This window comes from Tigriopus californicus, chromosome 3 (assembly GCF_007210705.1).
Source record: "Tigriopus californicus strain San Diego chromosome 3, Tcal_SD_v2.1, whole genome shotgun sequence".
NCBI lineage: Eukaryota > Metazoa > Arthropoda > Copepoda > Harpacticoida > Harpacticidae > Tigriopus > Tigriopus californicus.
In genome coordinates, this window is record NC_081442.1 from 3321227 (window position 1) to 3335968 (window position 14742).

Sequence of the window (14742 nt, forward strand, 5' to 3'; positions counted from 1 at the left end):
GAAACGTAGGATCGAGGGTGAAAAAGGGATGATAATGAATTAGGTTTTGGATTTTCAGGTCGTTACAATCACACCATTTTAAAATCTCATTCGAAAAAAAGGAACGTATTGCTGTTATTTCGTTCCTTGTAATTTCGTTTTTAAGTTTTGTAATGGATGGACTTGGCTTAGAAGCAAAGTTGTCCCTGTGGTCGAGTGGTCCTGAAACTTTATCATTGACAACTGATCTATTTTGCGAAGGAGTCCTGGATTTCATAAATTGGTCACACTATAATTTGAACAGCTGACAAGAGATTTATTTCTATTTCTGATATCGTCAACAAAAACATGGAATAGCCAACCTTAGACCACATAATCCATTGATTCATCAACTTGTATTTTTCATGGAGATGTGCTAAGTCTTAAAACATGACGGTTTACAATTTCTTCCCAGATATCAACCAGGATTATCAAAACCATCGATTTTGCGATCTAGCCCTACGTGGGGCCTCTCCGCAGCCAGGCAAAGTAAGAATACTTCATTGGTAGTTTTCGTTGACAGTCTTGTCACCCACCCCACCCTCTCTCCAATCCCTAACGCCCAGTTAGACATTGATGAACACCCCTTTGTTTTGGTTCGTTTTTCAGGTGGTCCCCATCCTCTGCCACAAATTAGTGCTTTGCGCTTTCATCCATCCCTGGCGAGTGCTCATCACCAACGATACCGAGGAGGTCCTCTTGCCGGATTTCGAGCACGCCCGTCTGAAGAAATTTGTTGATACTCTGTACGCTTCCCTCGCACTCACAGTTCATTCCATTGAAGACTTAGATGAGGAGATCTGCACCTTCTTGGGCATCCATCCATGGATAGCGGTAAAAAACATCAAGACCGTGAACACGAGCCCATCATTATGGCCTTTATCCACCGAAGTCAGCGATCCATTATCCATGAAAGTGGACCCTGATTTCGACATCGATGAATTCCAGGATGCCATGGACATCTTCAACCACGACCCAGTGCCAGACGAGGAGGAGTCATACCCATCGGAAGATGACCTTGGTGATGATTCAAGTGCCGAGGGCTCACTGTCATCCCACGATCAGGACTACCGTCCTCAAAAGACATCCCAGACCAACGGCAGAAAGCGAAAATTGCCCGTGAAGCTCGAGAAAAAGGCTCGGGCCAAGAAGCGACTTCGCTTTCGATCCCTACCCACCCAATCTGATCTCATTCGAGCGGCCAATCACACTCTGATCCAAGAGCCCAAAGATCCCCCATCCCTGTTGGACTACCCCGGTACCTTGGACCTTCTGAAACACCACCAGACCTCGGGTTCGTTGCATATTGATTTCACGACCTCACATGTGAATTTGCACTCGAGGGTGGGACGGGTGCGATCCTTGACAGAGCGGAAGGATGCCTTCTTTGCTCTCGTGGGCGTGAAACGGGAGCATGGGAAAATTTTGGGACGGTCCCTCACGTGGACCTCGGAGGATCCCAAAGTGATAGAGGCGTGTTTCCTGCCCACTCTGGATGCTTTTCAGTCGGTGTTCGGCTTTCCCCGAGGAGAGCTCTTGCGTGCCAAATGCTTCGTCACGTTTGCCCAGATGAAGAACAAGAAACCCGTCAAAGATGTGTTTTCCGATTTGCATAGTAAGTTCGTCCATGAATACACCCGAGAAGATCTCCAGAAGGAATTGACACGTGTGATCAATCTCAGCGCCTTTTCCGAATCTACGCCCCAAAGAAAGAGACTGTATTTCCCGATGAGTGACTACGCCATTCACATGACGACGAACCTGACCGAATTCGACGATCTCGTTCTGGTGGGTGTGTACAAGCATGGCGTGGAATTGCGTAGCTTGAACGTCTTGGATGATTATCTGGACTCCATTGGACCCACCTGTTCTCGTCTTATGACTCTGATTTGGGTGGGCGGGAGCGATCAACTCAATTTCCCGGATACGCCCCTTATTCGTGAGATGGCCATTGAGAATATTCGTTTAAACTATTCACGACAAAAGATCCAAAGACTTCTAGCCACCAACGAGATATTTCCACGTTATCTGCCCACCACCACTTGTCAAATCTGTGGTAAGATTTTCAACGAAAGCAAGGCCCTCACCAAGTTCAATGAGCATATGATGGTCCATACGGTTGAAGACTTTCGTTGTGATTGCATCGGTCATTTTATCACCTACGCTCAAAAGAAGAAGCACTATCTAACTGAACACTGTGATCCAATAACGAAGAAAGAAAAGCCCCTGAAAAAACATAAACCCGTCAAAAGTCGAGTCCGGGCTAAGGAAAAAAGCGAGCCCAAAGATCACATCTGCGAACTTTGTGGGGATATCCTGGGTTCGGTGTCGGCTTTGGAGAACCATCATAACCAGAAACACTTGAATATCAAGCACATTTGCGAGCTCTGCGGCAAAGACGTGTCCTCACAAGGATCACTGCACCGACATATCATGCGGAAACATATCCATTGTCCACACTGTTCAGTGGATTTCGCCTCGGCAACGGATTTCATTGCCCACTGGAAAAAGCTGCATCCGAATCTGGAAATGAACCTGCCCAAGTCTTGGGGCTTTTGTCGTCATTGCGATGCCGTGTTCAAGACCAAGTACCAACTTGATCGGCATCTCAACGCTGTCCATGGGACGGATGATGACCGACCGTTCAAGTGCGGCCCTTGCGGCAAAGCCTTCGTGAGTAAACCGATATTGAAGCAACATGTACTTAATTTGCACCTCAAGACGCGACCGTTTCTGTGCCGCAGTCCGGGATGTGTCGCGAATTTCAACCATTTAGCCAATTTGTACGCTCATGAAAGGAAACTCCATGGGCAGAATTTTGGCCCTTCCATGCCTTTGGATGTGGCCATCACGGATGAGCACTTGTTGGAATTAGCTTGTCGCTGGGAAACGGTCCCATCCAAAAAGGCCAAGGCCCGCTCCTAGTGGGTGTGATTGGGTGCATAGTTGTCAAATAGACCAAAATGTTTGGGCATTCCTACAAGAGTAAACTTTTTCAAAAGTTAAGCCATGTGGATGTTTATGGCTTGGTTTTTTTTTCTTTTACATTATGATTTATTAAACTTTCATCTTGATGTGAAATAAAAGAATCACTCCCGGAATAAAATTTGGCCCTGTTTGAACAGTTCATTAAGTCTTTCTGCGTGCTGATTTCATATGGTTCTAATTTTAGGCCCTTCAATAAGAGGTATATTATTCAGTTTAAGAAAATAGCATGTTTCCCTTAGGGAGCATTAAGGGTTCCCTTAGTGACATACATAATGTCAAATCGGGTGTTCCCCAAGGCTCCATCTTAGGGCCCCTCCTTTTTACAACATTCGTTGCCCCGCTTCAAATGCTTAGTATTACTGCCGGTCTCTCTTCTTATGCTGACGATACAAAGTTAGTTTCTGGTAGGAATGACCAAGATTCCACTAGCCTTGCAAAGAATCTAGAAAGAATCTACTCTTAAGTTATGCCCTTCTTATTCTTGTCGTCGAGGCTATTTATAAACTTGTGATAAAAATAGAAAAAAATGATTTCTAGATAGGCTTGGTTGGCATGCGATTAGTTATGGATGAAACCTATGAAATTTTTGGTAATCATATCCTAAAAATTAAGTGGCATTGGTGTGTTGAAATTTTCAAAAAATGTAAAGAAACTAGGGCTGGAGCAAGCCAGGACTCGAGACTTTTTACTCGATGTTGGAGAAATTGGCCGGATTCGATTATTTTAGCGTGGACTTCGTCAGAAAATTGGCTTTTTTCGTCATGAATCGACCATGTAAGAAAGCAGCCCTTGAATGATGATTTAAGTAGTCTTTATTGGTTGGTAGAAACAAGATGAGTCTTTTTGTTCGACTCCAGTCCAGTAAAACGTGAGTCCGACAAAAAGTCAGAAAATCAAAGGACTTGCACTAACTCGAAAACTTGCTCAAAATCAATGGATTATTGAAAATTCAATGGGCGAATGGTGCAAGTTTATTGTGATATTTGTCTTGGTTCTCCCTCACCAAAATTTCCAAGAGTGCCAGACCACATTTTCCTTGAATTTTCTTCACTTGACGTGCCCTATAGAAACTGCAACCCAAAGAAAATCTATCCAAAAACTACGATGGAATTGGTAGAAAAATCTTCCTAGCTAATAAATGGAAAAAGAGACTGCAAAATATCGAAGTAAATTATTGAATGTGCTTACTGAGAGCAATTTTACGTATGTGGTGATCGCCTCTGCCATCCATGGTCATTAGGCTCCGACAAAATATGTTGGAATTTTGGCCCAAATAGGTCATTTTTGTGTTGCTTAAAACAACCGAAATATTTTGGTTTTATGTTAAGCAAAAACGTTTTGGCTTGTTGTTTCTGACCCGTTTATTTTCCCTGGCATAAAAAATAAGGCTTATTATTGACAGCAAATTTACATTAACAATAAAACAAATTCACTGAAAAAATTGTGAATAAATTTTCCAAAACATTCCACACAACACGTTCGGGGGGGGGGGGCTATTTTTGCATTCCATGTCAAGCAACAAAGGAAGATTACATGATACTATCTTCAAGCACTGGTAATTGAACCTGCTGTCCCTAAAAAGCAGATGCTTGCCATGTCCATGCTGGCTTCTGATTAGTAGACCTTGAAAAAAACCAGTTGCCATATTGGCCTAACTTTTTTGTTAGTTAGGAAAAAAATGATAAAAAGTTGAAAAAATACAAAATGTAGCAAATGTGAAAAAGTCGAGAAAAAAATGAAAATAAAAATGTTCAGAATGAATAAAAAAAGGCAATGAATTGCAAAAACGTTGCTGCCATGGCCAAAAGGTCATTGTTAGTCCTGTTTATTGCCTTTTTCTGTTGCCAAATTCTAGGGAAACAATTGCATATACTGGATGATCCATTGAGCTTCTTTATTTTATTGACATGAAATTAAATCCTCTATTTTTCAATGCTTGACATTAGGACACTTCTTAAGCGGTTCTGAAGTTATGGTACAATAAAAAATTGATTGTTTTCAAGTGTCTAGTGCTATTGCTTAGGGCACTTTGGCTCACTTAATGATTATATTTGAGTTCTATTTGATCCACAATTGAATAAAGTCCTTGTTCTCAGAAGTCATCTTTCTCTTTGTTACGCATCATCACAGGAAGAAAAAAGAAAATTTCAAAAAAATGAAAACGGACAAGAAGATTTTTTTTGGCCTCAAAATCCCCAACTATTTGAAAAATGTAAAAACATTTTTGGTCTGACTCTATTCATCAATCAATCTTCTATCTTTATCAACACAAACTCTCCCAACCTCTCAAGACCCAAAGACCAGGACTAAGCCAATCAAACCTGAAAAGTGGGAGTCACAATGACCCCCCAAACGGATTTCGTGACCCTCACCCAAGTGCCCAAGGCCGATGCCAATCATCCCACGTCCATCTTCACCGCCTTCCACGACTTCTATGTAGCTCAGCGGTTCTGCGATCTCGCTTTGAGTGGCAACAATCGGGGCCAAAAATCGCCCATTCACTGTCACAAATTGGTCTTGGCTTCGGCCAGTGGCCTTTTCCGACGCCTCTTAACCGATGATACAGATTGGGTTCATCTGGCCGATCTACCACATGAACAACTGGCCTCGACCATTGATCGCTTGTACCAGATTTGCGGCCAATCGGACGAATTGGACCCGAAAAATTGGCCGGCTGGATTCAATCCGGTTATATTTGACTTTCTAGCCATGGGATTGGAGTCGCGAAAAGGTGATAAGTTAGAGGATATGCCAAGAAATGGCAAGATGTCGGATGAGGTGAGTCTTGCCGAGGATTTTGAGGTGGAAGAGGAAGTTCCGCGGAAAAAGAGGGCGTGCTCCAGTCGGAAATCGGTGGCTCCAAGCCTGGAATTAGAGGACGATCATAATGCCAATATGATTGACCATTGGATTGACGAGATCGATCAGAACGAACAACACCAAACAAGCAGGAAGAGGAAGAGGAAAAAGAAGACATTCAAAGACGAATCGGAAGATGAAAAGAAGAAGACTGTCATCAAAGAAGCCGATCCGGAATTGCTTCCGGAACCGGATCCGGTCTTGATTACTCATCAAAATTGGATCTCTGAGGCCAACACCCAAGTTCAGGTGGACTTGTCTGTCATCCGTCAGGCAATCACCCAGGTCACCGGATCCATTCATGTGGATGTGAGTACGGTGGGTTTGCGCATGCATTACTCCAAAAGCAAGAAGATCAAGGAGCTCACCACCGACCCCCATTCCTACCACGCCCTTTGTGGGATAGCCAAGGCCAATGACGGGTCTCTCCAATGTCGGCCATTGGCTTGGACCCAGCCGGAGTCCACCCAGGCCCTGGAATCCCAATTCGACGTCTGTGTCGAGGCTTTCAAGGCCGTGTACGGGATTAGCACGGCCAATTTGATTAATTCCAGATGCATTTTGCTCCATCAAGATTGGCAAGGTCGGAAACAACGGATCAGTAATGTGGGTGACATCTACAAGCGCTTGTGGAACAAATGTACTCGAGAGGATTTGAAGAAAGAGCTCGAGGATCCCGAACTCGTGACTGCCTTCACCTTGCCCCAACGGAGCTCTCATCAGTCTGTGATATTACCCTACCAGAACTACACGTTCAACTTGTCTCCACACCTGGATGAATTCCATGATATTGTGGTGATTAGTGCCTATAATCACGGGATTGAATGCCGGAAAGTGGAGGTCCTGCCTACTGACGTGAATGGGTCGTCATTTTTGTGCATGAAAGTGTTGCTACTTGTTTGGGGCGGGGGTCTGTCTCATTCCAAGATCCTTCAAAACGACAAGATCACCGAGGCCTACATGAAATATGCCCGTTTGGTCTACCGGAAAAAGACCTCGGAGAAGCTTTTAGCCACAGAGGGCGAGTTACCCCGACCTTTGCCCACATTCACGTGTCATATTTGTGGCAAAACCATGACCGAGAACGCCAATATCTCGGAATGGAGCATGCACAAACGGCAGCACTTGTACGAGTTCTACCGATGTGATTGCCAGATCAAGTTCAAATCGTTTCGCGAACGCAAGTGTCACTACGATCAGGTCCACTCCTTGGGCAAGGATGATATCGGAGAGTGCCTCAAAACCAGGAATTCCGTACCCAGTGCCATGGACGAGGCTCGATTCCGGTTCATGTGTCATTCGTGTGGCCAGGAGTTGCCGGATGAACCCAATCATGCGGCTCACGCCTCCGTGTGTAACGGGTATGTGCGATGTGAGGAGTGCAAGTATGAGTTTGTGGGGTTGGCCAAATACTTTACCCATATGAAACACATGCACCCACGGACGTTTGATCGAGCCAAGTGTGCGTATTACTTGTCTCAACATCCCGAAGCGAGCTTGGAGAACAGTAAGAAGTTCAGTTGTGATAAGTGTCCCAAGACATTCTTGACCTCGATGGAGTTCAAGATCCATTGGCGGCAAATGCATGGATCCGAAGAGGATCGGCCGTATAAGTGCGCTGAATGCGGCAAGTCGTTCGTGTGCAAGCCCAAATTGAAGTATCATCTGTTGAACATTCATATTCGGAGTCGGCCATTCGTGTGTCGCTATCAAGGCTGTAAATCGGATTTTAATTGCTCTGGCAATCTGTACGCTCATGAGAAAAAGGTCCACGGGCGACGCTTGGGAGCCACCATTTCCATAAATAAGGTGGTCACCGACGAAGAAATGCTTCAGTACAGTTATATCCAAGGGAACTCCATCTAACGATGCACATTTTTGTACACATATTTTCTTATCTATTAGTGTCTGGATTAAACAACTAATCAAGACATGTGTTTTAGACGAATCAACGAGATGAATGCTTTTTGCTTTGGATATTCCTTTCACCAAATATTCCCTATGTGTTGATCCAAGGATTACTTTATAACGCTTTTCAAAGTGGAAACGGTTCAGTACAGATTTACGGTGGGGTGATGCAGTCTCTTCGGGGCGATTTTCTCATGCTTTTTCAATCTATCACCCTATTGAATGATTCCTATTCTCTCCCCCCCACAATGAAACAGGGCTTTGATCTAGTTGCATCCGACGAATTCCATGAAATCATGGATTGTGATTGCATAGCGATCTGTACATCAAGAGAACTAACCATTTTTCTTTGATTGGTTGCAGCATTCTCTCTCTCATTTCAATCCGATAAAGCCAGCCAGCCAGCCAGCCAGCCATGCCTATTCCGCCCTGGCTTGGAGCCAGGACGAAAAACAACAAATAATAGCCAGGGTCCCCATGTCCTGCACTTTAGCGCTAACTTGGGGGTTTACAAATGAGGCGCTTTTCCTTATTACATCTAGAGATCTGGGAAACACGCCTGAGCTGGGGATTCTTAAAGATTCTTACTTCACTTTTGGCAAATCAACCCGGAGGCACGTAAGTCTGCTTTGTAAGCCAGCTCTTTCGTGAGATTCCCCCTGTCGGACCCCTCAGGGTAAACAAATCTGTACCCCCTCTTTACGTAGGGTGATTGTCCTTTGAATAGATAGGCCCTCTAGCGGCCCTAAGCCAAACCCAACAGCGACAGCTAGCTTTTACCACAGATCGCTTGATCGCTTGATCGCTTGATCGCTTCATCGCTTCATTGCTTCTCGTCTAAAGAGTTAGTTAGACCATCCTGGCCTGACCTGGTCTCCAACCTCGGCAGATTTCCCTCCGGGTTGCTTGTGCGTCTATTAAAGTGTTGTGCTGTTGTGCCAGTCAATCTATTGGACGGGCCCTGGGCATGGGCACCCCCCGCTAGCCGGACCGATCCCCCCCCCCATCGCCCATCATGGAGGATGTCAGTCCGGAAGCGGCCAGCCGCCGGTCGCATTTCGACGAAATCCGCGCCTTCTTCGCCCGACAAACCTTTTGCGACCTCCGGATCTGCGGGCGTGACCCCCGGGAAGCCGTGGACTGCCACCGGATCGTCCTGCTGTCCGTGTCCAAGACCTGTCGGCAATTGCTCACGCCTGAGGAGGACGCCCTCCAATTTGCCGAGATAGACTCGACGCGGATCCGGAGCTTTGTGCATGCACTCTACGCGGCGTTGGGCCAGGATCAACCTTTCGAAGACGATCCGGCCTTGACCACCTTGGACGGACAGGTCTTCGAGGCCTTCCAGATCCAAACCAAATTGGCCCCTCCATGCCCGGCTCTGCCCGAGCTACCCGAGAGCGTCCAGCAGGTCATGAAGCGCTTGGACACGCTCGATTCCGTGTTCAAGTCCCGGCGCTCTCCGGCTTTGAACATTGCCACCCATTTGAAGATCAAGTACGAGGACTCGCGACCCGTGTACGAGTTCCACGTCAAGGACGAGCCCATGGATTTCGGATTGGGCGTGGATGACGATCTGATTGCCGTGCACGACGCCGATCGGTACTCGTCGGATTTCAACGAACCCGATTATGGGTATCACGATGGTGAGGATTTCGTGGTGGAGGACGAGGATTTCGACCCGCCTGGTTCAGATGATGAGGGCGGTTTAGCCGACGACGGGTTCGAGCGGCGATTGTCAGTGCGAGCCCAACGCGGTCAAGCTGCTATTCGATACGTTCGATCCATGATCAAACCCCCGGCCCGAGAAAATCAACGGGAACGGAAACAACGGCTGGCCAAATTGCGGGTCTTCAAGCAACGCATGTCCGAGGATCAACCCATCACCAAGCGAACCAAGCACATCTTGAGTGGCGTGCACCTCAGCGACCTGGATAGCTCATCGGCGGAGCGCGTGCGCGAGCTCCTCTTTCAATCCGGCGGTGCCCAACTCAATGACTTGATCCACCCGCCCGCCAATGAAACGCCTCGAGAGCGACGATCCCGCATGGTGGCCTTGGCTCGGAAACGGAAACGCGCCGGGAAGCCCTTGGAAGAGCAGAAAACGCCCAAGAAGATCAAATACCTCGACGACGACGAGAGCGTGGAAAGTCAAAGTCAAGCCCCACCCGCCGAGACCAAAGATGACACGACCGAGTCCGAGGATTCCGACTCGGATGGGGAGAATTCCACCGATGGCGACAAGCGATCCAAGAAGAAGCCCATGGTTATTTTGGGCACCAAGGACTCGGCTCAAGTGTTGGAGGTGCTCAAGAAGAACTTGGCCTTCGTGTCTCGGGGTGCTGGGGATGAGACCGACACGGTGGACGTGAATGGTGCCTTGAGGATGATCAAACATGCTCATGGTGTGCTTCCCGTGTCCGTGACCACTTTGGCCTTACGACACGAAGGTCAGATCGGTCGGACTGTCCCGTTGCTGACCACGATGGAGCACGAGTCCTTGGCCATATTCGGAATCTCGGCCAGCGAGAGCGGGGAAATCCGCGGAAAACCCTTGGCGTGGAGCGACCCCGAGCAGGACTTCGAGGTCAAGGTCCAGTTCGATCAAACGGCTCAAGCCTTTTCCCAGGTCTACGGATTGCCCCAAGCCACGGTCTTGAATTCTCGTGCCATTCTCTCCCATCAGGAGTGGTCGGGTGAACCCCGGGGCAACTCCTACTCGGACCTGTACAAGCGTCTCTTCAATACGGCCACCCGCCCCGAACTTGAGCAAGACCTTCAAGATCCCGTGCTAATCGAAGCCACCACTCCACCTGAGGCTACCTATGCCAAAGTTCAATTGCCCCTGAAGAATTGGCCGCTCCAGATCGATCCAGCTTTGGAAGCGTTCCAAGAGATCGTGGTCATTGGCTTGTACCCGCATGCCATCGATTGCAAGCGCATCGCGCGAATTGAAGATCCCACTCAATTTGCGTTCCTATGCATGCGAATCCTCTTTCTAGTCTGGGGCCGTGGGAACGGCAAGTTCAAGATCCGCCTCCCCGATCCCATTATCGATCGTTATATGGACATGGGCCGGATTGTGTACCGAAAGCACACGTGTGAAAAACTACTGGCCCAAGAAGGAGAACTGCCACGGAATCTTCCCGTCCGGACGTGCGAGTTGTGCGGTATCACCATCACCGAGAACTCGAATCTTTCCAAATGGAGTCGGCATTTGCTTCAGCACAAGATCGAAACCTACCAATGCTCATGCGATGTCCTCATGAACTCGTTCATGGACCGCAAACGTCACTACAAGTCTCATCACCACGGCAAGCACGGGCTTCCACTGGAAGATCCCAATGCCAATTTGAAACCCGTCATTCTACGGCGACCCCATAGCAAGCGATTCGCTTACGTGTGCAATTCCTGTGGATTAGAATGTGCCGATGGCACGGATCTGGCCAAACATATTGGAGTGTGCGATGGTTTGGTCCAATGTCAGATATGTCTCGAGAAGCTCTTCGGACTCGAAAAGTATTATGATCACATGCGCAATAGTCACGACGGCAAGTTTGATCAGACCAAGTTCGCCTACTTCTTCTCAAATCATTCCAAATTCAAGCAGTGCAAGAAAAAGATCAGTTGCGATCAGTGTCCCAAAACGTTCGTGGATCCCGTGGTGTTCAAGAAGCATTGGGCGCAAATCCACGGCTCCGAATCGGACCGTCCGTACAAGTGTGCCGAGTGCGAAAAATCCTTCGTGAACAAGGCCAATTTAAAGGAGCATTTGTTGTCAGTTCACATCCGGACACGGCCTTACATTTGCCGTTATGAAGGCTGTAAATCGGATTTCAATTGCTCGGCCAATCTCTATGCACACGAGAAGAAAGTGCACGGAGAGAAACTCGGGTCCGCCCTTTCCATTCACAAAGTGGTCACGGATGAGCAAATGCTCCAGTATAGTTATATTTTGGGCAATGGGCCCTAAAATGGAGCACGGGTCATCGAAAATCAGAATTGAGATGAGTACCTGGTTGGCATGTGAAGCCAGGAGAATGTTTACTTTGTTGTGTAAATCTGAATTAAATCAGCTTGTAATCTCTTTTAACAATGACTCACACTCATTTATTATCGAATTGAATAACAATTGTCACATTGAATCATTAACAAATACAAAAGGAGGTGACTTCCTCACTGACATGAGTGCAAAAAATAAAACCCACTACAAATATAAGCCTTTTAAGGATCAGACCCGGACTTGGCGTCCCAATTGACATCCCAAATCCAGTAGTTGCTGATCAGACACAACGAGGTCGAGAGAAATGCTGGACCCGAAAGCCTCGCCATGGATCTTCTTCTCATGGGCGTAGAGATTGGCCACGGAATTGAAGGTCGACTCGCATCCATCGCTTCGACACTTGTAAGGTCGGCTCTTGATGTGCATATTCAGCACGTGGGCCTTCAGGTGAGGCCTCAGGTCAAAGGATTTGGTGCACACGCCGCATTTGAACTGCCGAACCTCGTCTGACCCATGAACCGTTCGCCAATGGATCAGGTACTTGGACTTGTAGTAGAAAATAGCATCACAATCGTCGCACGCCACCCAAGACTTGGGTATCTCTCTCACCAAGTCGGGATGGAGCTTCTTCCAATGAGCCACGTACGCAATCCCAGAGGCGTATTCCTTGTTGCAATGCCTGCAATGGATGTGATTCCGACGCACGTGTCGCTGCATGGCGCCTTTGGAACCCAGTATGGTACCGCAAATGTCACACACATGGGGCTTGGGAACGAACTTGTAGGTTGGAGCCTTTTTCTTGGGCTCGATGGGTCTCCTCAGTTGAGACATGCGACTATGATGACTTAGATAATGTTTCCGTTTCTCGACGTACGAGTCGAATTTGACGTCGCAGTTGCATTTGAACTGCTCGATCTTGTGCCGCGTCATGTGACTTTGAATGGTCGATCTGAAGGAGCCTTCCTTGAATAACTTGCCACACACGTCACAAGTGATGGCCGGTTTGGGTCGGGGGAACTCGTCGTTGGTGGCCAACAACTTCCGGATCTTGTTCCGGGCGTACAGAAACGCCTGGTTCTCTTCGTAAGCATTGCAGATCTCTTGACTCTCGGCGAATTTGGCTTTATCACTGCCTCCCACCCAGACCATGGTCAACAGACGAGCGCAAGACGTGCCCATGGAATCGATGCCTTCTCGTTGGATGAGTTTCCGGATTTCGATCCCGTGTTTGTAGACACCCACGAGAACGATGTCATCAAAATGGGTCAGCTCACTCTTCATGTGGATGGCATAGTTCTTGAGAGGCAAAGAGACCGCCTTCCAAGTGGGTGTGGGCGTTTCAAAAGCGGATATCAGGGCGGGTTGGTTCAACTCGTTCTCCAGCTCATCTCGCGTATATTGATGGACATATTTCTCGTACAAGAAGCGAAATTGGTGCTTCGTCTTGAGCCGGCCATTGTCTCGGAAACAAAACGCGCCCCGAAGAGACGCTCGGGTGAGTCCAAAAACAGCTTGAAAAGCACTCAACGTGTCCTCGAAGGTCTGCTCGACCTCCTCGGCTACATCCGTGGTCCAACCCAAAGATTGGCCCCAAATCTCACCCTCAGTCTGCTGCACGCCAATGAGGGCGAAAAACGCGTCCGAGTGCTTGGTCAAAGGCCGCTCGATCCTCTTCTTGGTAATCAGCTTGATCGATGACGTGGTCATGTCCACCCACAGATCGCCACTACTCTTGGTCTTGATCATGGTCCGAATGGCCTCATCATCGATGGAATTCTCCGACCTCTGCTCTTGAAACAGAATCGAATTCTTGGCCAATGCCCGACCCGGTCGGGATGAGGCTCTTCGTTTGATCTTCCGACTCGTCTCATTGGCGGGTTCCATGGAACAAGACCTCCGTTTGACCGCTTTTCGCCCGGGCAGTTCAAATTCAGAGTCGTCCGTGGCCTCTTCACTCGCGGAATCGGCCTCTAAGGAGACTTCATGGGCACTCCAAACCGGGATATCTCGCTCTTCCGCCTCGTTAAAGATGTTAATGGCCTCTTCACAGATGTCTTTGGTGTCCATCTCACCCTCACTGTCCCATTTTCCCATCAAATCCGTATCGTCATCCACTTTGAGATAGGGCAAATCCGCGGGGAAGGCGGGGGCTTCCAGTACGGATGGGTCAATGTGGAGAAAAGCAGCCATATCCGGATCCAAGTCCCGCCATGAAAGGTCGGTCGTACTGGCCAAAGCCCGGTATATACCATCCACAAACTGCTGGAGGCGATCATGGTCGAAATCCGGCAAGGTCACCCGATCCGTGTCCTCTTGGATGAAGGCCTGCCAGGTGTGGATGAGGGAGCACATGACCAATTTGTGACATTGAATGGGTTCAATCTGGAACAAGAGAGGATCATACTTCCATGGTGGTCAGTTATTCATACCTCCTCAGAATGGGTCGGACAGGCCAACAGAATACGTCCGACGGAAGACTGGGATCCTCACCCGAGAATGTGTAGCGGGTGATGATGATGATGATGATGAGCCCACCAAGGACAGATCACAGTAGCGGTTATGTCGGTAGTCCTCCAAGATGTCCTGGAAGAAGTTGTACGGAACCATGATTGGCAGTGACGTGACGTTTATGATGGCTTCATTGGCTTGTTACTTGACGGGAGATTGTGGGCCATTCATATTTGATGAATGATGAATGATGATCTCAGCCAGAACTGGTCTCAGCCGATCCGACTCTTGTTTACGTTGTGATGGATGGAGCAAATCACAGATTCGGCAGGGTGACGATTGAATGTGTGCCAGATTTCTGGCGACGTAGGAGGCCAATTTCGTCTAGAGTTGTTTTCTCGTACCAGATCTGTTTAAGAGCGCAAGATAACAATAAAACCACGCAACCTCAAGCTACCTGAATTTTATGCATCGAGAGCTAGAGCTAGAGGGTACTTGCTCACCGGATCCATTGGTAA

At 47.9% G+C, this 14742-nt stretch overlaps 3 protein-coding genes across 4 annotated transcripts; 2 read left to right on the plus strand and 1 right to left on the minus strand.

Moving 5' to 3' along the window:
* Positions 1-144: 144 nt before the first annotated feature.
* On the plus strand, positions 145-3147 carry LOC131878484 (uncharacterized). 2 transcript variants are annotated; one of them, XM_059224466.1, is made up of 3 exons: positions 145-507; positions 628-2691; positions 2763-3147. In XM_059224466.1, exons 1-3 carry the CDS (start codon positions 409-411, stop codon positions 2811-2813), a joined length of 2214 nt encoding a protein of 737 aa, XP_059080449.1. In that variant the 5' UTR covers positions 145-408; the 3' UTR covers positions 2814-3147. The 2 variants fall into 2 exon arrangements, with proteins under 2 accessions (XP_059080449.1, XP_059080448.1); XM_059224465.1 differs by having other exon boundaries at positions 628-3147.
* Positions 3148-8546: 5399 nt separating this feature from the next.
* LOC131878483 (uncharacterized) lies at positions 8547-11869 on the plus strand. The gene has a single exon (XM_059224464.1). The coding sequence runs from the start codon at positions 8789-8791 to the stop codon at positions 11744-11746; it is 2958 nt and encodes a 985-aa protein (XP_059080447.1). The 5' UTR covers positions 8547-8788; the 3' UTR covers positions 11747-11869.
* Positions 11857-14562, minus strand: LOC131878491 (uncharacterized). Its single transcript, XM_059224474.1, has 2 exons — positions 14267-14562; positions 11857-14158 (listed from the first exon to the last, which is right to left on the minus strand). Exons 1-2 carry the CDS (start codon positions 14381-14383, stop codon positions 12005-12007), a joined length of 2271 nt encoding a protein of 756 aa, XP_059080457.1. The 5' UTR covers positions 14384-14562; the 3' UTR covers positions 11857-12004.
* Positions 14563-14742: the final 180 nt, after the last annotated feature.

Excerpts from the sequence above, each read along its gene's own strand:
- LOC131878491 (XM_059224474.1), bottom strand. The coding sequence starts at position 14,383 with ATGGTTCCGTACAACTTCTTCCAGGACATCTTGGAGGACTACCGACAT. Across the intron at positions 14,159-14,266 it reads CACCCGCTACACATTCTCGG|ATTGAACCCATTCAATGTCA; the intron begins GTGAGGATCCCA and ends CTCTTGTTCCAG.
- LOC131878483 (XM_059224464.1), top strand. The coding sequence starts at position 8,789 with ATGGAGGATGTCAGTCCGGAAGCGGCCAGCCGCCGGTCGCATTTCGAC.
- LOC131878484 (XM_059224465.1), top strand. The coding sequence starts at position 409 with ATGACGGTTTACAATTTCTTCCCAGATATCAACCAGGATTATCAAAAC. Across the intron at positions 508-627 it reads CCTCTCCGCAGCCAGGCAAA|GTGGTCCCCATCCTCTGCCA; the intron begins GTAAGAATACTT and ends TTCGTTTTTCAG.